The sequence below is a fragment of the Petromyzon marinus genome, chromosome 40 (assembly GCF_048934315.1).
Source record: "Petromyzon marinus isolate PM22_M1 ecotype Great Lakes invasive population chromosome 40, UKy_Petmar_22M1.pri1.0, whole genome shotgun sequence".
Lineage (NCBI taxonomy): Eukaryota > Metazoa > Chordata > Hyperoartia > Petromyzontiformes > Petromyzontidae > Petromyzon > Petromyzon marinus.
Window position 1 is genome coordinate 9,023,905 of NC_133706.1, and position 21,745 is coordinate 9,045,649.

General features: G+C 50.2%; 1 protein-coding gene across 8 annotated transcripts in view; it reads left to right on the forward strand.

Moving 5' to 3' along the window:
• LOC116950764 (C-myc promoter-binding protein-like) overlaps positions 1 to 18,382 on the forward strand; it is an 88,753-nt gene extending 70,371 nt beyond the window's left edge. For 5 of the 8 annotated variants that reach the window (XM_076073083.1, XM_076073089.1, XM_076073086.1 and 2 more), the window contains 13 exons: positions 1,326 to 1,970; positions 2,491 to 2,651; positions 2,989 to 3,203; positions 3,667 to 3,778; positions 4,657 to 4,832; positions 5,200 to 5,364; positions 5,979 to 6,162; positions 6,423 to 6,677; positions 7,094 to 7,211; positions 9,461 to 9,487; positions 11,580 to 11,748; positions 12,655 to 12,719; positions 13,632 to 18,382. In XM_076073083.1, coding sequence (XP_075929198.1) covers positions 1,326 to 1,970; positions 2,491 to 2,651; positions 2,989 to 3,203; positions 3,667 to 3,778; positions 4,657 to 4,832; positions 5,200 to 5,364; positions 5,979 to 6,162; positions 6,423 to 6,677; positions 7,094 to 7,211; positions 9,461 to 9,487; positions 11,580 to 11,748; positions 12,655 to 12,719; positions 13,632 to 13,768 — 2,429 coding nt within the window. In that variant the 3' untranslated portion in view covers positions 13,769 to 18,382. The remainder of the gene's footprint in view (positions 1 to 1,325; positions 1,971 to 2,490; positions 2,652 to 2,988; positions 3,204 to 3,666; positions 3,779 to 4,656; positions 4,833 to 5,199; positions 5,365 to 5,978; positions 6,163 to 6,422; positions 6,678 to 7,093; positions 7,212 to 9,460; positions 9,488 to 11,579; positions 11,749 to 12,654; positions 12,720 to 13,631) is intronic. The other 3 variants (XM_076073087.1, XM_076073090.1, XM_076073085.1) reach the window with 2 other exon arrangements.
• Positions 18,383 to 21,745: the final 3,363 nt, after the last annotated feature.

The window sequence follows — 21,745 nt, forward strand, 5'->3', positions numbered from 1 at the left end:
ATGAATTACTGCAGTCACGAAAGCTTTAAATCAAAATTTTTGGTTGAAAGCGTTCAGGCATTAGCTCTGTCTGTCCATCCGCAATGGGGAACACTGTACATCTCTTAGAGGTGATCCAATGCTAACGAACCTGTAGAATAAAATGTTTTGTATGTATATTGAACTTCTTTTGCACCATACATACCCACCCATGCTCATCGCAGGTGCAGGAAGACAATGAACTAAACACAAAAAGCTGTAAATGTTATGGATTCACTCTTCAACACACCTGTGGGCTAAAGTAGTGAACTATTTGTCTTTTGTCAACGTGACACTTTGCTGATTGGTCGTGTCGGGTGGTGGAGGGTTACGACACGTTTATAAATAACGCGATCTAACCCAAAAACCTTTATTATTAATAATATTGGTCGCGAAAGCCTTACGTGTTAAACTGACAAAAAGCCGTTTTGCCTTTAGGGATGTACCCTAGACAAAACCGGCCGCATTGATAATAATTTAAATAATTAGTTATCCAGGATAACCGCTTCATGATGAGTGTTTAAACAATGCTTAAAGCGTTGCACAAAACTTATAGACCTTACGCCAGAGCTAAAAGGACTATGTGCGAACGTGCAAATGTGCCCTGACAGATACCCATCAGCTCTAACACCGCTCGCTTAAATACTTCCGGAGACAAACGATTGTAGGAAAGTGCTGCACGATCCATGCCGCACGCATTATTTATCCTATCTTGGTATTTTTTTTATTACTTTTTTCCTGCGGTCACCTTGCGATTATGTTATTGTTTTAATGTTGTTGTGAGATGAACAAGTTGTGCTTTTGGGAATTCTTGAGCTGAGCATTGCTCGAGAAAGTTCCCCCCCCCCCCCCCTCCAAAAAAAAAAGATGATGACGTGGGACTATCCATGGAGTCACACTTCACTCGGCCCCATTTTTCCACGTAAAAATAGCAAAGAACTCAACACCTTCATCGATTACAAAGAAAAGTATATAATAGGCGATGTTTTGGGCCAATGGCGCTTGTTCATACCACATGAACAGAGAGGCCAGAGAGATAGTGGATGAGAGTTGGATATCTGCATGAGGGTCACACCTGTATATGCTCTGAAAAGTTTTCATCACTTATAAATCAAACCAAGTCACTTAACAAAGTTAAAAGAGATACAAAATGTTTGACCAGGTCGAGGACATCAACTCGCCTGCACGGGCAGCTGAAACTCAGATTGAACCTGATTTTTTTTTACTTGGTAATAATAATTGAGAACTGATTTTCATTAACCGGATTGTCTTTTTACACCCACCACCCACCCCACCCTCCACCCTAGCAGCCAGCACGGACAACTTGGGCTCACAGCACTTCACCACCGAGAAACAACCAAGGCCCCACTTGGAGAAGTCCGACTCGGCTGACATATTCAGCCTCGACGACCTGGACTCGGAGCCCGTGAAGGTCGTCGGCCCCTCCAAGTCACAACAGGGCACAAAGACATCCCCCCCGCCCCCTCCTCTACCGCAGGCGCTTTCTCCGCAGAAGCCACAAGCCAGGGTCAGCTCCGCTCCACTGTTGTTGACCAAGGATGCCGGCGGCGGCGACTGCGTCGACGACCTGGAAGCGAAACCGGGGTCGTTGCTACCGGTTAGCACTCGGCCGGCCGAACGGAAGAGCGTGGTGGCGGGCTTCGACCCGCTGTCCCTGCTGGTGGCCGAGACGGAGGACGTGAAGTCTCTGGACAGCTCCGGCTCCGTGCAGTCCCTCGTCCCGTCGGTCCCGCGCAACCTCGCGGAGGAGATCGAGACGTACATGACGTCGACGGCCGAGGTCGGCCGCTCGCCCAGCGTGGAGCCGAAGCGCGGCGTGAGGGCGACGCGTTTGGAGCGCCGCTTGAGTCTCCCGTCGCGATCCCCGCAGCGTGGCGTGCCACGGTCGCTCACCTTCCCCAACCCGCAGCCCGAAGCGGAGCCCAACACAGGTGCGCCGGCTGGTGATCTTGGTCCGACAACGAGCCCTCCTGCCGGGTTGGCTCTGACTGTGCTGGCTATGGGTGGCTGTGCGTCTCTGTAGACTTTTTTTTTTTGCTCTCGTGAGCTCGAGCTGAATGAGCTGCCAGCTGATAATGGTGATGCTGGTGATTCTGGTACTGCTGTTTTGTGTTGCTCTGTCTATTGCTGCTGCTCCTGCTGCTGCTTTGACTGTGCTGGCAGCGGGTGTCCGTGTTTCTCCAGACCCCGGGTGTCCTTGTAGTCAGAGATGGGTGAACCTCCCAGCTGCTGGTTCTGCTGGCAGCGATGCTTATTTGTTTAGTGCTGTCCACTCGTCTAGCTGCCGGTGTTTAGTTAAATTGATTCTGGCTGCTTGTGGCAATTTTGCTGTTGGTGCTGCTGATAATGCTAATTATATTGCGAGTCCAGACAGTGATGCTCGCGCTACTGCTGCTGCTGCTGCCGGTCTGGCTGACGGCGCTGGCTGCGTGTCGCCGTGCGTGTCCCCAGACCGGGCGCTCGTGAGCCAGAGCTGGGCGAGCTCCCAGCTGCTGACGGGGCCGCGTATGGACGTGCTCAAGAGCAGCGTGAAGCTGGCGGCCACGGGCGTGGTGGGCGTCGCCAGCAAGTGGTACAACAAGCTGGCGTCCAGCTACAGCGAGCACGGCGTGGTGAGGCCTACCGCGTCCCGTTGCGGCGGTGGGGGGGGGGGGGGGTGGTTTGTTTTTTTTACCCCTTTTTTTGTATCTGAATTGTGCTTGCGGCGTCTTACGGCAAGGTGAAGAAGATTCTGTTTGAAACTCTGGCAGTGCTTGCCACAAGTGAGCCACAGTGCCATGCTGATCTCGTCAAGGAGCATAAAACAATGCATGGTCGACGTGTAAATCGCCTTGTCTCATGACAACGTGGTGGTGGTGACAATGGGAGTGCAATTAAAATGAAATAAATAAACACACGACCAATCGAGGCCAAACCGTATGTTTTTTTTTTCCGTGTCCTCTCGCCCAGGATCCGGCGACGGGTCTGCCTCACTCGGAGGCGAGCCCAAGCGACTACGGCGCAGCAGAGAATGAGCGCCGGGTGGACGTTGGCTTTGGGATGGCGGCAGCCCCACGCCCGTGGGGGGGGACCCCTGGCCTGGCGACGACGCTCGCTGTGGAGGAGCACGGCTCGCCCGACGAGATGCCCGGAGCCGTCGCTGCCTCCAGCTTCCACATCGGCAAGTGGTGACGCCGCCGCCGCCGCCGCCGTGCCGGGGGAGTCTCTTCCGTGTTAACGAGCCAGACTGCACACGCAATGGGGCGCCACGGTGGCTAGGAGATGTTAACTACCTCGCGTGGTATGCAGGAGGTCGTTGGTTCGATCCCGACCCTTGACGCCTGCTGTATATTTGGACGTTTGCGTGTTCTCCCCGTGGTCGCGTCGATTTTCCCCCCGGGTCTTCTGGTTTTTCCCTCCACATTTAAAATGTGCATTTACAGTATTTGGCTGTGATATATTTCCGCGTGATAAGCCACTTCGTTTGGGCAATCATTTGTGGCCAGGTCACATCTGAAAAGAAGCTAAATAGTGGGCCTTCACCTGGTTAAATATAAAATTGTTTAGTTTTATTTTAGAATCACTGATGTAAACACACTGTAAGCCATCGCCCCATCCTCTCCACCGCCACCGTCTTTGTACAGACAGCTTACCGGTGGCCGGCACGGGTGGCGCGGCACAGAGGCGAGCCGAATCGCCTTCCGCACGCCACAACAACAGCAGCAGCAGCAGCAACATCTTCCAAAACTTCGCCATGGAGGTGAGCGGTTCCATCCTCTAGCCGCAATGAGACCAGACTTCGGTGTGTATGCGTGTGTAACATCTTTCGCACCGTACGTAGCCAACCATGCTAATCGGAGGTGCGGGGGAAGGACAACAAACTATACACAAAAAGCAGTTCTAAAAGATTTTCATTTAATTCTAGATTTGAAAGTGCAGTATCCATTAGTCCTCGCCCCTTCTGGCAATATGACAAGTGTGTTTTTTTATTGCAGGGTCGTGACTCAAATCAAGTTTAAGGATTTTTCTTTTTGCCTTGTTTGTACTGCCGTCTGCGGTCTCTTGCTTGCTTTTGTTCTCTTTCGCTTGTTAGCCTGAAGCCAGGGTGGGGAGGGGGGTGGGAACCTTTTCTTAAATGAAGGGGAAAACAGGATCATGAAAAACAGGATGTTCACCACCTTTGGCGGGCCACACATGAACGCAGACACCTCGGCCACTTCTGCCACTGAAAGAGGCCCTCATTAGAAACGCATTGCTCGACGGATAAATATCATCTGCAGGTCGTTTCAAACTAGTCAGCCTCGTGACAACTGCGGGCATTGGGTATCCCGTTCCTCGTTCTGAAAGCCCACGAGGATACAATTTGCATACATTGTAAGTAATATATTTTGAGCCGCAAGATTTTGCTCATTTGTCGCGAGCGTTTAAATAAGTTTTAACCCCGATGCGTCGATTAACTGTTACGTACCTTCTAATTTCTCTAAAACTGGAATTGTTTTAACCGGAGGCCTACAGCTCTCCGTGATGTCGACCGTGCAAATCTTGACTCGCCCAAGGTGTGAGACGTCTGCTGTTTTCACGGCCCCATCATCACGCTACACGGTTCTATGTCGCTCCCCACTCCTCGCGCCCCCCCAGGTCCTCATCTCGAGCTGCTCGCGCTGCCGGGCATGCGAGTCGCTCGTGTACGACGAGGAGGTGATGGCCGGTTGGATGGCCGACGACTCGAACCTCAATACCACGTGTCCGTTCTGCGGCTCCACGTTCGTGCCCTTCCTCAACATCGAGATCCGGGACATGCGCGGGCCCGGCAGGTAACACCGCCACACACACACACTCTGCCGGCGAGGGAGACGGATACAAAAACCAACAAATAATAATCCTGAGCGGGAGTCAACTGTGGGCCCCGCCAGTGTTGGGCTGGGTTTTCAGAGGGAGAGAATCATCAATTGCACAGCAACTTAGCAGGGACTTAAACCCTGGTATCTTATGGAATAGTGACGCAGATTAGACTGGGATGAGGACCTTAGACCGCTACAGGATTAGATTACGGCTGCAGTTAGTACGGGATCTGGATTGCAATCGGTAGGGATGTAGCGATGGCCGCTTTCACGATCGCGCCACGGACGCATCGTTCATGCCACGTTGCCCCCCCCCCCCCCCGCCCCGTGGTCACCGCAGGAATTGTCTGAAGCCGTCGTCATCGATGGAGAGCGTGCAGGGCGTCGGCACGGCAGGCTTCCACGAGGCGCCACTCTCGCACGGGAGGCCACCCCCCCGTGCCGCTGTGGCCACGGCGATCGATCCGCTCATCACGCTCACCGTGACTCCCTCGCAGGACAGCAGGTGAACCCCCACTGTCGCACGGCGGTTCCATGCCGTGCGTTTACCATGGGGAAACTACATAGGACAGCAGGTGACCTATTGACCTTGTCGTTAGGTGTTGATATTTGGCGCGCATTTAAGGATACGGAGCGATGGGGGATGGATCGCAAGTAGGAAAGGTGGTGGATTGTGAATGCGCAGTGTTTTAATGACCAAGGATTTATTCCAGCATGGGAGTGACAAACGACTGACATTGTTGATGGATGATGATTGGTCCACGATACCCTTATACGTAGATCAAATAGACTTATAAAGAACACATATACTCGTAAAACATTAATACACTTGAATAAGTGTCTTATACTTTTATGAAACTGATAAAACTCCTATATGGTGCATGTAGACCTACTTGGGACCATTAGCTACCATTGCACCCATAGACTTATACAGCACCCATATATTTATATAGGCCCAATAGACTTACAATAGACCCATACATTACATTTGACCCACAGACTAATATGAATTGTGGTGGTGATAATGATCGCCATTCACCGAACCCCAGTCGACTCCAGCCTGGTTAAATGAAGGGCATTCAACTCATTCCATCACCGTTGGACGCGCGTGTACACCAGCCCTGCCCCCGAGCACGGCAAGGCGCCAGCAAGGAGGGTGGAGTCGGTGCCGCTCAGCGTCCCCATCCCGCGCAGCGCCAGCGCCCGCACTCCGCTCGCCGACATCACGGGGCCCGGCTTGCGGGCGCCGCTCGGCACCTCCACCATGACCGGCAGCCTGCCCAACAACCTCAACGGCTCGCTGGTACCGCACCCCCCCGCTCCCCCCCGCTCCCTCCCCCCCGCCCCCGTGTCCGCCGGCCCCCCACACTGCCTGCGCCTCGTCAACGCGGTGCCGTGCGCGCGGCTCTTGGAGAAAGTTCTGTTTGAGAGCACCGAATTCAGGCCAGCAGGCACGCACGAGGGGATGATTGTGCGGCCAGCTCTCGCGTACGCACGCACGCACGCATTCACACGCTCACGGCCCCCCCCCCCCCCCCCATGTCGTCGCGTGTGTCCTCCCAGGAGTGCCTGAGCATAGAGGGTCGCGCCAGCAACCCCGAGCCCGTGTCGGTGCCCTACCTGAGCCCGCTGGTGTTGCGCAAGGAGCTCGAGTCGCTGCTGGAGAACGAGGGCGAGCAGGTGGTGAGCTCGCCACCCTTCGTCGACCAGCACCCCATCCTCTTCTGGAACCTCGTGTGGTATTTCCGCCGCCTGGGCCTGCCCAGCAGCCTGCCCGGCCTTGTGCTCGCCTCGGAGCACTGCAACCGGGGCACACAGGTACACGCGCGCGAGGTGGCTGGCTGTTGTACGTACGTACGTGTGTGTGTGTGTGTATGTGCCGGGTGTGGGGAGCGGCAGCGTGTAACGGTTTAGCGCGCGCTGCCTTACGAACCTGGCGACCCGAGTTCGATTCTCGCTCACGGTCAACGCCAGTGACGATTATCTGAACCGGTCATGTGCCTCCCCAAAGGTCGACTCGGCCTCAAATAAATAGCTGGTGCGGTGTGTAAAAATCACCACTGGGGATACAAAGGCGGCCGGGCGTAGTGCTGGCCACCCCACCCCCTCGTGTGCCGTGCCAGACTTCATCGGTGCTACTCGCTAACAGCACTTGCCCCAAACAGTCTGTTGAGGCTATGCAGGGGGGGGATCTTGATCTTTGGGCACCCTGTTGCGTGCTTGTGTCTGTGTAGGTGCCCCGCAAGCTGCTGTCGCAGGACAGCAAGCTGGTGCTGGTACAGATGCTGTGGGACAACCTGAAGCTGCACCAGGATCCCGGGCAGCCCATGTACATCCACTGGAACGCGCAGAGTGAGTGCCGCAGGCACGAGACGACCCCCGTCAACATCGTTACCTACATTATATCGTATTTAATCGTCTATGGAGGGCGGATTATCAAATCGTCAGATGTTTCAATGAAGTCGGGGGATATGTTTTGAAAAAAGGAAGATGTTGGTTGACGAGCGTTTTCTTACCACGGCACAGTTCCAGTCAGACGCTCATCATCACGCCCGTCATTAACACGCCCGTCATTAACACTACCATCATTAACACTACCGTCATTAACACGCCCGTCATTAACACGCCCGTCATTAACACGCCCGTCATTAACACGCCCGTCATTAACACTACCGTCATTAACACGCCCGTCATTAACACGCCCGTCATTAACACGCCCGTCATTAACACTACCGTCATTAACACTACCGTCATTAACACTACCGTCATTAACACGCCCGTCATTAACACGCCCGTCATTAACACTACCGTCATTAACACTACCGTCATTAACACGCCCGTCATTAACACGCCCGTCATTAACACGCCCGTCATTAACACTACCGCCATTAACACGCCCGTCATTAACACTACCGTCATTAACACGCCCGTCATTAACACTACCGTCATTAACACGCCCGTCATTAACACGCCCGTCATTAACACGCCCGTCATTAACACGCCCGTCATTAACACTACCGTCATTAACACGCCCGTCATTAACACTACCACCATTAACACGCCTGTCATTAACACGCCCGTCAATAACACGCCCGTCATTAACACGCCCGTCATTAACACTACCGCCATTAACACTACCGTCATTAACACGCCCGTCATTAACACGCCCGTCATTAACACTACCTTCATTAACACTACCGTCATTAACACGCCCGTCATTAACACTACCGTCATTAACACGCCCGTCATTAACACTACCTTCATTAACACTACCGTCATTAACACTACCTTCATTAACACTACCGTCTTTAGCACTACCGTCAATAACACGCCCGTCATTAACACTACCGTCATTAACACTACCGTCATTAACACGCCCGTCATTAACACTACCGTCATTAACACTACCGTCATTAACACTACCGTCAATAACACGCCCGTCAATAACACGCCCGTCATTAACACTACCGTCATTAACACTACCGCCATTAGCACTACCGTCATTAACACACCCGTCATTAACACGCCCGTCATTAACACGCCCGTCATTAACACGCCCGTCATTAACACTACCATCATTAACACGACCGTCATTAACACACCCGTCATTAACACTACCATCATTAACACGCCCGTCATTAACATGCCTGTCATTAACACACCCGTCATTAACACTACCGTCAATAAAACGCCCGTCATTAACACGCCCGTCATTAACACGCCCGTCATTAACACGCCCGTCATTAACACGCCCGTCATTAACACGCCCGTCATTAACACGCCCGTCATTAACACGCCCGTCATTAACACGCCCGTCATTAACACTACCGCCATTAACACTACCGCCATTAACACGCCCGTCATTAACACGCCCGTCATTAACACTACCGCCATTAGCACTACCGCCATTAACACTACCATCATTAACGCGCCCGTCATTAACACTACCGTTCAACAGACAAATACCGAATAAAGTAACGTTTTCAGACAATGAACCTTGTTCATCTTCTGTCGTCAATAAACAGCTTCACTGCTCACCACCACCGTGGTCTCTTAACACATTTAGTCGAAACGTCCCAAGTCTCTCGTCACAAATTCCACGTATGGACTTTCATTTCCCAGCAATAGGATGACTGACCCAAGTCTAACGCGGTCCCTAATCGTACCCCTAAGCATAGCCCTTCGTATTTTATTTTGGCTTCCATTTCTCCAGGGCTTCCAAAACACTGCTACCTGTGGCACCCACCACATTTGTCGTCTTCCGTTTTTCTTCACCACACACGCTTTGCAACGTCGTGGTTTGCTTTCGAACAGGGAAGAGATGGCCAAATGTGAAACGACAGCCCGGGAGACCCTTGCATCACTGGGTCCGATTCTTTCGATAGCTAACGCACCGCACAATTGTTCATCGCACATGCTTAAGCGTCGACGGGCGCCTGGGTACCTCCTCGTTGCCAAACTACCCCCCAGGGGGAGGTTGACCGAGTCCCCTCGGCTCTGACGTATACATGTACGTATGTTGAACCTCTTTCGCGCCGTACGTAGCCAACCGTGCTAATCAGAGGTGCGTGCACGTGGGTGGTGCCTCTGTGTCGTTGCAGGTCTAAACTGTACGCTAATGTCTGAACGTGAGTTCCTTTTGATGGCTAAAGGCTACCCCCCCCCCCCCCCCGCGTCTGTGCCGTGTCGTCACGCGTCTATTCGTGCGACTCCGTGTCAACGTTGTCTGTGTTGCTGGCTCCCACCTTTTCTAGACTCGGCATTGAGGGTAGAACGGATTATGCCCCCCCCCCACCGACTCTCCCCCTCCGGCGATGCAATTCGATTCATCGATACTTTTTTACCACATTACCATGAATGGTGGCTGCAGGGTTGACTTGAACCCATTATATACGTTGCAACATCTCGGTTTCAAGAACACGCCGATTCTTATATGTTCATAATTCCATTTTGCGTACTATGAGCTTAACTATTGTGATTAACTGATGAATCGAGGCATCATCGGGCCATTAATTCCGAAACTGCATTTGATGGGTGGTGAGAAAGTTGCGAGAAGTGGATGTCAAAACACGAGCACAAGTGTGAATACAGCCGCCAATATCAATATGCAACACCCTCGAAATATGTATTAATTCCTACATTGACAGGTGAGCCCTGTATATAATCAAGTCAACACCCTCGTTTGTTTCGGGAAGCCTTCATCCAGCAGTGGATAGATCATTGCTGACGACGATGATGATGATGATGTTGAAGAGCCCATTGAGATGAGGGGTCTCTTTTTTAATAATGACACGAATATGAAAGTGGGGTTTACAAATAAGGCTCGTATCAAGTAAAAACAACTAGATGTGTTATTGGCTGCTTATTCATTAAACTTTCTGGCTGCCCATCGTAGGTAGGGTATACACAGTCGGAGGTTGAAACTGTATCCATCCATGCTTCCTCTTGAGTAGACATCTTCACGTTTCATTGTTTTAACCATCGTGTTCTTCTTTCCCTTTTGTTTTATTCTGCAATTCAAGGCTGAATGCAGTTCTCAGTTGTCCCCACCTGCCTTAAGCCTTAGGCTGTGCACCCCGTGCGTGTGCGCGTGCCGTGCGTGTGCGTGTGCCGTGTGTTAAATGACTGACTGCTGGTTTAGCAGTTGAACACAGGCCAGTTAAGTGTGTGTGTGTAATTAAACAGTTGATCACAGGCCAGTTAAGTAAGTGTGTGTGTGTAATTAAACAGTTGAACACAGGCCAGTTAAGTGTGTGTGTGTAATTAAACAGTTGAACACAGGCCAGTTAAGTGTGTGTGTAATTAAACAGTTGAACACAGGCCAGTTAAGTGTGTGTGTGTAATTAAACAGTTGATCACAGGCCAGTTAAGTGTGTGTGTGTAATTAAACAGTTGAACACAGGCCAGTTAAGTGTGTGTGTGTAATTAAACAGTTGAACACAGGCCAGTTAAGTGTGTGTGTAATTAAACAGTTGAACACAGGCCAGTTAAGTGTGTGTGTGTAATTAAACAGTTGAACACAGGCCAGTTAAGTGTGTGTAATTAAACAGTTGAACACAGGCCAGTTAAGTGTGTGTGTGTAATTAAACAGTTGAACACAGGCCAGTTAAGTGTGTGTGTGTAATTAAACAGTTGATCACAGTCCAGTTAAGTATGTGTGTAATTAAACAGTTGAACACAGGCCAGTTAAGTGTGTGGGTGTAATTAAACAGTTGAACACAGGCCAGTTAAGTGTGTGTGTGCAATTAAACAGTTGAACACAGGCCAGTTAAGTGTGTCTGTAATTAAACAGCGGGATTATTTGACTTCATTGTCGAGCGATGCTAGAAATATCATCGCTATTCGACTGTGTTGGGTTTAACAAGGCACATGTAAACAGATAATAACAGATTCAACCATTAAAAATAGCTCAAATCTGCTCCATTGTCGAAGTACTATTTAAGTGCATCAAACCAACAGGCCATCCAGACCAATGTATTCCAACAGTATTAATTTTTGCAGGCGAACTTGATTTGGTTTTAACTCCTCTGAGCCACATTGGAAAGTTCACGGCCTGTTAAACAAATGCTGCTTGGTTGCTTGATGTCATTGGCAAGAGCGCTTCCCGAACACCACTGGGGTCTGTATAGCTCCTGAAGACGGTTCCACGCTGGCTCCTCCGTGCGATTGAGCGACGCGCACCTCTTGACGGTTAGCGTCCGTGTCTGCGTTTCCTCCCAGGTGAACAGTCGTCGCTGGTGCACGCGCTGGTGACGGACGAGCAGCAGCTGCCGCGCGGCACCCTGCAGAGCATCGTGACGAGCATCCAGCACAACGACCTGTACCGCCCGCTCTCGCACGTGCTCGAGATGCAAGCCAAGCACCCTGCTCACCGCCGCCATCGCCACCGGTAGGCAATCGCTGGCTCGCTCACTCGCTCGTCCTCCAGCCGCCAGGCTGCACCAAACGCTCACTAGCTCACCGACTCGCCCAACTAACTATTTGCTCGGGGGTCCATTTATTGAACCGCTAAAGCGCGAGCCCTACTATTCGGCCGCCCATTCATTTCTGTGTCTCTGTTGGAAAGTGCACCCTCGAATTTGCAGATGAACATCACTTGAAGGGATCTCAGAAGAAGTTCTGTTAAGTCTGGTTTCTCTAGACTTTAATACGCATGGCGGTGTACTGCTGTGCTGTGAGAGTTCCAGATGGATGCGAAGTCTCATGACAGGATGCCGACGACACGATGAAAATAACGCTGGGAAAAATACTAAGCATTTCAATGAACATACCGATCATAATAAAGGTTTTTGGGTTAGATCGCGTTATTTATAAATGTGTTGTAACCCTCCACCACCCGACACGGCCAATCAGCAAAAAAAGTGTCACGTTGACAAAAGACAATTAGTTCACTACTTTAGCCCACCGGTGTGTTGAAGAGTGAATCCACAACATTTACAGTTTGAGTACGACGTTTCGCTGGTAAATACATCCAGCATCATCGGGCAATTCGCCAGAATGTATTTACCAGCGAAACGTCATACTCAAACTGTAAATGTTGTGGATTCACTCTTCAACACACCGGTGGGCTAAAGTAGTGAATTATTTGTCTTTTGTCAACGTGACACTTTTTTTGCTGATTGGCCGTGTCGGGTGGTGGTGGGTTACGACACATTTATAAATAACGCGATCTAACCCAAAAACCTTTATTATGAATAATATTGGTCGCGAAAGCCTACGTGTTAAATTAACATACTGATCATTGGAAGACGTGCGGTGGAAGTGCGACAAATATTCCTCCCCTGTCTTGTTGCAGGAGCCTCTACCGGGAAATCCTGTTCCTGTCCATGGTGTCACTGGGCAGAGATAATGTCGACATTGGTGAGTCGTTTTGTACGGTCGGTGAGCGAACGGTGGCATAAGCAGCCGGCTGCTGCTCAGGGAGTCTATAAACATTTTTTTTTATTTTACCAGGTAAGGGCCACTGAGCATTATGGATTTTTTTTTCAGACGCAATCTGGCCACAAATGATAGCTCAACAAAGTGGCTTATCGTCACGTGGGAAATTTATAGCAGCCAACACCTTTAAACGCATGTTGATTCTAAATATGGAGGGATAAATTTGGAAGGCCCGGGGAAAAATCGACACGACCACGGGGAGAACATGCAAATGCTGAAATATACAGCAGGCGTCGGGGTCGGGATCGAACCCACAACCTCCTGCATACCAGGCGAGGCAGTTAACATCTCGCCACCGTGGCAATTCTGTCGGTAAAATTAGTACGTTGAAATTCGGTTTTCTTTCACAGAGAATGTCCCCCCGCCATGCTCACAATTCACTCGATTCGTAGGTAATCGACCCTCACGTGTATAATTCGTCGATGCATGCATCACAAGTGTAAGAATCCACTTCATTCGATGAATCGACGCTTTGTCGCGCACCTAATTGTCACATGGTGACATTCCACTCGGAGGGCCCGACTGCTCGTGTCCAACATCTGAACTCATTGTGTTACCCCTTGCTCTTGGGCCAAACATCCTCACCCGACTTGTCGGATAACGCAAAAATAATTCTGGAAAAAAGTCTTGCCGCTGTTTACACGGCATCCGTCGGCAAACCATATTTCAAGGGGCCCCGAGTAATCGACCACAACAAAATTGGTACATTGCCATTTGTTTCGTCGATTCCACGACACGATTGACCAATCGTCCCAGCTGTATCCTCGCATTGCTCACATTTCTCTAACCCCCCACCCCCCACACAATCCGTCACGCCCTGTTCCGCCCCGCCAGACGCGTTTGACCGCGAGTACAAGCGCGCTTACGATCGCCTGGAGCCGCACCAGGTGAAGCTGACGCACAACTGCGACCGGCCGCCCAGCGCCCGCGTCTCCATGTGCCGCAGGACCATCGGGGAGCCGCACCTGTGAGGAGCTCGGCAGAGACGGCGCCGACAGCACAGTACCGACGGCACGCACCGTGGGGAAAAAGGGAGCGTTTTTTTTGGCCGTGGAAGAGTTGCATTTTTAAACGCCGCGTTTTCAGTCTCATTCGGCGAGCGTCACGAAACGCCGAGCCAAGACGGGCCAACCGCCACGAAGAATCGAGCACCGATGACCTCGACTCGGGTTTTCTTGCCGGTACCTGTTTGAGCAATAGAAGAGAGAAGACTGTGCGGGTGCAGGACAGTGGAGCGGCTGACGCGCTTGTTCGGCGATTTTGTTTTCGAGATTTAGTTATTTTTTTTCCGGTCAAGTTTTCAGGCACTGATCAAACGGCCGCCCGTGAAGAGTTGCCCTCTCGGCACCTGCGCGTGGAATGAAACGATGACTCCGTTGGAAGCCCTTGCCAACACTCGCAGCGGGAATTAGTGGTGAATAAAACACACAGAGCGCTGAGAAAACGACCTTCCCTTCTGGATCGCTGATCTGTAAAAAGACTCACTCGGTGCGTCGGGGGGGGGCGGGGGGAAATATTTACGGCGTCTCTGTTATCGCCATGTCCAGCACCATGGCAGGATAATCAATGCGGGTGTGCGACTTTCAATTTGGTTTGTAAATCTCACTTCACTGCATATGTGTTCGCGGTCGCACACGGCCGCCCCATGCACTTGAGGAGGCCTGGTGGAGTTGTAGGGGGGTCACCAAGAGACCCCACCGAGACCTCGGGACTCCCATGAAGGACACGCGGCCCTCTATTCAAACGAAGGAAATTCGCGGACCATCGGAACCCCCCCCTCCCCACCTCCACCTGCTTGATGAACACGGCTGTACCTTGTTATACACTGTGATGGGACATGCCCAAGGACTTTCAGTCGTCGGCGTGTCGGACGTTCGGGGACGGCGAGGGCGCTTGGGGTGCTTGTACTAATTAGTTTTATCGTGAACGGTACTCTTAGAGAATGTATCTACGGCATTATGCACACATTACACTGGAGGTGGTGAGCGTCGTTCCCGCAAGCGTGTTCGCGTTGCCGTCGGTCCCCATTACTTTGCGGTACGTTCCACGGGGACGGCGATTTGCGTGAAACCGTGTACCCTAACCCTGAACCCCCCCCCGCCCCGGCGCTCGCTACAGAGTCCCGTTTGCGTCTCGGCTGCCCGGTCGCTCCGCACGAGAGCTTGCCACTTGCCCAACCGTCCGTGAATACCTCCTGCTTAAGAGAATTTGGGTTGGGGGCGCGGAGTTGGGTTGAAGGATCGCACGGTGATGTGAAGGAACGCTCGATCGGACGCACGCGAGTTGTCGTACGCGAGGCTACACCCCGCGTGTGCCTTCCCACCCCGCTCACCTTGCGATGACTGTCCCTGCCTTCGACCCATCCTGGGCTCTAGGCTAGGACTCCTATCATGGGGGGGGAGGGGGGGGAGACGTCTCCTTCCCTGGTTATTATTAGTCAGGTGCTGATGAATGGCACACATGGAGTGTAGAATCCAGTCCTGGCCAGGACTGTTGCCGACGCTTGCCACTGCTGTAGATCTCACCAAGAGCTGAGCCTCTTGGCCATTGTGAACTTGATATCGGAGGTAATCTGAACCCACTCGCGATTCATGGTCACAATCGGATCGAAAGAAAACTGATCTTTTTTTTTAAACAAACATTGTGGTGAATGTAGCAGCCTGCGTTGGGTGGAGGGGACACGTGAAGCCATTGCAACGTGCGCACATCGGGAGAACACCGAATCACGCGCATCTAGGCGATTCATCGCGCGTCTTGAAAACCGATATCAACCCCGAGAATGGTTACACCCCGACTGCTCGCAGTCCAGCCGGTATCGTGAACGAAAAGCGTTTATAAGCATTTTCAGAAATACAACTACGTGTAATGAGTTCGTTCGCTTAGGCTTCATCGATTTGGACTGTAGCTGAGCCGCAGTCATTGGCTGCCTGTTTCTCGCCAAATACTAATAACGGTTGCTTTTTCTTTTTTTAGCAATTGAGCGAGCCGTGCGAGTCGTGGGAGTTCATCCGCTCTGTGCGTGTTGTGATATGACGCTCGCATCGGGTCTTTTTTTCTCTCTCTCTCTCGGGGTTGTCTTTTTCATCGTCGCCCCAAACCTCGTAATAATATCGACGCGTCCTCTTTGCTTTTCGTCAACTGGAAGTTGAAGTAACTTGACGCGAGTCTGTTACCGATTCGAGAGAAGTGCCGCGCGTGAACACAAAAATGCGTCGGGTCGATGTTGTTTGCCGTTAAGGTAAATATCGCTGGATCGGAAGACGAGTTGGTCATACTCTTGAGAAGAACGCATTTACTCCCCCCCCCCCCCACAGCTGTAGTTGAACATTCCATGATTTGCAGTTAAATGAGCCCCGTGCTGTTCACTTTATAATTTTCGGTGTTTTATAAACAAGCCGCATTACACTGTCGTGATAACAAAGAATAAACCCAATGTTTTTAATATAGATTACAGTTCCTTCCCCACTGTTTCGCTTTAAACGTACGAATGTATATTTCAGAGCCGTTTTTTTTTTGGGGGGGGGGTGGTCTCTGGTCACTTAAATTTCATGCTGTTTTGGATGATATTAGATGTTTACACGATTTGAAACGTACCCTAACTCGCTGCAATAATGGTTTGTGGGCTCTTCTTGCCGACGTATCACAGAGCACTTGTAACGTTTGTATCGACGAGAATAATTTCCTCTTTGAGAGCATTAGCAAACCAAGCAATGTTGACCGCTTCGTTCCGACGTGTTCCGTATCGATGTGTTTTATTATCGAATCCGCTTAGAAACAAAACGATTGATCTGTTGTGTACAGAATCCTTGAGTGAGGTACGATTGTATTATGATGCTTTATAAGTCCAAAGTTTATTTTATTGTATACTTAAGGTGAATTGCCCATGTATAGTCCGAAACTTAACCACTGTATTTAGTTTTTTTATTAGAATTGGCATCGTAGCTGAAGGGTTGACGCACCCCATTGCAGCAACTCCCAGCTCCTCACTGCTGTGTTGTTGGGAGGGATGTGAAATTCTAAAGGTGGGGGGGGGGGGGTGGTTGTCCCACGTTATAGTTTGACCTCCAGAGGAATGCCTTAAGCACCTCAAATAATCTGTAATCTGTCGAAACTGCTCTCTGAGAGAACCTCGCCATCCACAATGTGGCACCCACAGATTTGAAATCCATGTAACCTTGGACACACGAGCCGTAGAGACAGCGGTTTCTGCTAAGACATCTCGGCTGCATAATATCCCGCGTGTTCCTGATACCAGTCGTAGGGAGCGGCAGTGTAGCGGTTGGCGCGCTGCGCTACGAACCATGCTACCTGGGTTCAATTCCCAGCCACAGTTGACCTCAGTGGCGAGTGATACCTGAACCTGTCCCTGGGCCTCCCCAAAGTTTACTAGGCCTTTAAATTAGTTCCTGGCTCTGTATTTCTATCGGCACTGGGGAGGTGAAGGTGTGTGGTGCTGGCCTTCATAGGTGCTCGCTAACATCACTTGACCCAAACAGTCTTTGTGGGCCACTTGGGAGATATTTGTCTATGATACGAGTTTGAAGTTGTATGAATAAGAAGAAAAAACACGTTACACTTATGGACAGGAACTCGGCCGTAGGCACGAGTGATGCTACTCTACTGATGTGTTAACACATATCGGAGTGATATCACCAGTTGGTCAATGTGCCCCAAAGATTGAAGCAATATCTTTTTTGGGAACACATTTTTTTTAATGTATTCATTTGCACACCATGATGGCAGTCATCTCATGCCTCCCATACAATCTTAATCAGCGCAGTAATATCGGTCCACAGGGCGTTGGTGATGTGCTTGACTACAACTTTCAAGAATTTTTCCCCTCATTGACGAAGTTTCAAACTCTATCGAACAGCCTGGGACAGAACCGAGGTACACATCATAAAAAAAGCTTCGTGGTTTTTTTGATGGCATCTTTAAGACACCACCACAATGTCACAAATATTGGCTGCCCGTTGCCGTTTTTTTGCCCATTTGAACTGGGACATCTACGGCCAGCGAAGCCACTTTTATAAACCGACGAGGCATCTGTCCACGCAGCAGACATTGCGTCCCTGCCACGTGGCACTGGTTGTCTGTTGTCAATTCGTGGCGAGGGGGGAGGCGTATGCAGTTCGCTCCCCTCGACTGAGAATCGAACTGATGATTTAAATTTCTTGTAGTGCAAATACTCCATCCTGTCGAGCTTGCCCCTCCGATGATGACGAAAATTATGATCGCGGCGATAATGATGGTGGGTTGTGTGAGGTGATGGGAGCGTGAGTTTAATAATGCTCCTATGAACTCAAAATGTGTGCGACTGGTTTTTAATATTATTACTGGATGGGATTATGGAGGTCAGACACACAGAATGACCATCTGCTGCTGCTGCAGCAGCCTACGCGTTGACGTGGGTGCAAGTTGGTGAACACCTGGGTCCTGCTCTATACTTTATTAAAGATTTGGAATGTTCACTGTTCGGGGCGGTTTTGTTTTGCACGCGTAGAAACGTTTGTGAACTCTTTGGCATATCCAGTGCGTGGGCGCACCGATGATGCATATGCAAATAAAATTAGACGTGAATTGAATGTGGCATCCCTTGCTGTTGTTGATGTTGTTCTTGATGTTTTATCCACATATAAACTGCATTCATAAACATTTCCATATTCTTTGGTTCTTTCGGTAAAGTCACGTAGATATAAAAATTATAATAAAAATAAGGTTAAAAAATAATAACCAAAAACCACTGATGTCAACTGTAGCCTGGTTAATTCTAGATTTGAAGTTTTCGTGACTGCAAGGGTCCATACTCTTTGGTTCTTTCGGTAAAGTCACGTAGGTATAAAATAAAAATAAAACAAAAATGAAAATATAGTTTTCATAATGTAGACTGTAGCCTGGTTATTAAGTTTGTTGAGTGTACTGGCAGTCTATAATGTAGACTAGCAATGGTTATTATTTCCATTCAGAACTCTCGTATCAGAGAACTCTGCTCGACTGATGACAAACCGGAGCTATTTTTGCATTACCATCAGTCACCTACAACTCTCCCCTCTATAGCCTTCGGCAAAACTCTCATCACCACACATCAGCTCATCCAAAATGCTGCCGCTTGAATTCCCCCGCACCCATTAATGTGACCTCACCCCGATACTCCGATCGTTCCACTGCCTCCCAATCTAATCCCAGATCAATTTTAAAACGGCACTCGGCAAATGATGCGGTGTACATATTCACCCCCATTCTACACAGCGAAGCAATAAACACGTTTCTCACAACCTCATTTACACATCGTTCGCAGTCGTCTCTACTTTTGTGTCGGCGGACGAACCCTCATTCCCCGCATAAACCCCGGTAATCGAGAGTCGACTCCGAGTTCAAACAAGAATTCACTTCCCCTAAAAATACCACGTTCCTGACCATTGCACTTACGTGATTAGCGTAGTGAGCCCAGCCACCTTTCCCCGGTACCTAAACTAAACTTTTAATTTGACCACTTACATAGCTATGTTACCAAAGCGAACTGGTTACAAATAGCTCAACGAAGTGGCTTATGTGGAAACTTATCGTGGCCAAATACTCCAAACGCACGTTTCTAAACGTGGAGGGGAAAAACCGGAGGGACCCGGAGAAAAATCGCGACCACGACGAGAGACACCGAAAACTCCAAATATTGTGTCACGGTCGGGGATCGAACCAATGACCTCCTGTATGCTAGGCGAAGTAGTTAACATCTCACCACCGTGGCGCCCGGGCACAGCACGCTCATTGCCCCTTTCCAACCTCATCTCATTCCACTCCCGTCCGAGCATGCAGCCTCCGCTCCAGCAATTGCGCAGGTCGATATCTCCATTCGTGGTCGCGTGGATTCTCCGGGTCCACCGGTTCTTTCCCCCTCCACATTTAAAATCAACATCACCCGTTTCGAGTGTTTGCCTGCTCTATATTTCCACACGATAAGCTTGCTTCGTTCAGCGATCATTTATGGCCAGGTCGCTTCTGAAAAAGGTCGATATTGTTCAGTGGGCCGTAACATGGTAAAATAAAATGTAGTTTAGTTTAAGTTTCTAGCGACCTCTCCCCCCCCCTTTTTTTAAGCTCACTCACTGAGCAGTCCCGATACTGAAACTGGGCATCTGTGAAAAAGAGCTTCATAGCTCATCGTATTTCTCCAGGAAAAATATAAGGTTCTGATTGTGTCGGCTCGTCGTCTCCACCGGGTCGCCTGTCTCAGTTTACGTGGCAGCCAGCAGATGGCAGTGCAGCGACATTCATTCATCCTGAAGATGGGTTTTGGGGGGTTAGATCGCGAAAATATACCAATGTGTCGTTAAACCAGCCACCACCCGACACAGCCAATTAGTAAGGGGTTTGTCACGTAAACAGAACGTGGCCAATTCGTTACCAGTACAGCACACCGTTGTATTGGAGAGCCAAGCCACAACATTTACAATCTGAGTCCGACGTTTCGCCAGTTATTACAACCGGCATCATCAGGCGGATAGCCAGATTTGTTCTAACCCCCCCCCCCCCAAGAAAAAAAAACCTGCATCATGGATGATATGGGGTCGCGAAAGCCTACGCGTTTAAATGAATTAAACGCTCATGCCTCTACGTCTACGTGACAGTTTTCCAGCCTTCGCGACCCCGCGTGGTGTAGTATGGTCAAATGACGACCAACACGGCGTGGAGAGGCCCTCGCGCAGCCAGGCACGTGCGGCCAGGGGAGGCAGGGGAGGCAGAGCCTCACCTGTCATACTCCAATGAAAATAGCTGTTACTAAAAAAATAATACATAAAATAAATATTAATATTTTTCCACTGATCTGTGTTATAAATGTCATTTCTGTACGATTCCAATCATTTTTATCGTCAAAATCGCCAAATTTGCGGAGCTCCGCTGCAAATACAGGAAGAGACGAGAGGTGAGGCAGCGACGAGCTCAGCCTCCCCTCTGATTGCGCAACCCCTTAGTAACTGGATGGAGCGCGGGCAATAAGCGCGTGCCTGTTACTATCTCTCTGTGTCACCAATGTAATGTTTGTAGACCCCTTCATTTCATGTCCTCGCCTTCCATACTCCAGGTAACTTATTTCACGTATGTGTATAAAGATATTTAGACTGATGGCCTTAATTAGACTGATGGCCTTAATATAAGTTTTCTTGTGGTTGTTGTTGTTTGACTTGCATCCCACTGGGATTTTTGCACACAGCGTTGGTGTACGGTGCTTTTCAGGAATATTTTTCTGGTTTTTTTCATGGATTTTCTGTTTGCACAGTCACATAGTCACTTTAAGTTGTTTTCTTGTTCGTGTTTTTGTTTGTTGTGGTTGCACCCAATTCAAGAGCCGAATGGCTCACAGGGCTATACCAAATAAAAAAACTGAAATAAATAGGCTCGCTGGTCTCGTCATGAAACTGCAATGAAAAAACACCAGGGGAGGCAGCTGTCACATCTGCCTCACTGAGGGGGGCGTGTTAGACACGTCCCCCTCAATGAGGACACGCCCCCTCCGTAAGGCCACGCCCCCCTAAGTGTGTGAATCTGGCACTGACACTAGCCAGTGCCTCCCCAGCCATTGACCTCACCGCACGTCACTGCACCCAGGAGTGGAACGACAAAGGGCTCTCTCTGTACAAGTGCGCAGGGTTGGGGTGAGGGAGCGAACCCTCTCATCTGACAACGACAAAGACCCCCCCGTGTAGCCTTTACAGACTGTTGGGGAAAGTGCTGTCAGCGAGAACCTATGACGGCCGGCACTGTGGCACAAGACAGGGTCGGTGGCCAACACCACGCCCGGCCGCCTTTGTCTCCCTAGTGGCGACGTTTACTACACACCGCACCAGGTGCTCATTTGAGGCTGAGTCGACCTCGGGGAGGCCCAGGACCGCCTCAGATAATCGTCACTGGGTGATGGGCCGTGAGTGGGAATCGAACTCGGGTGGCCGGGC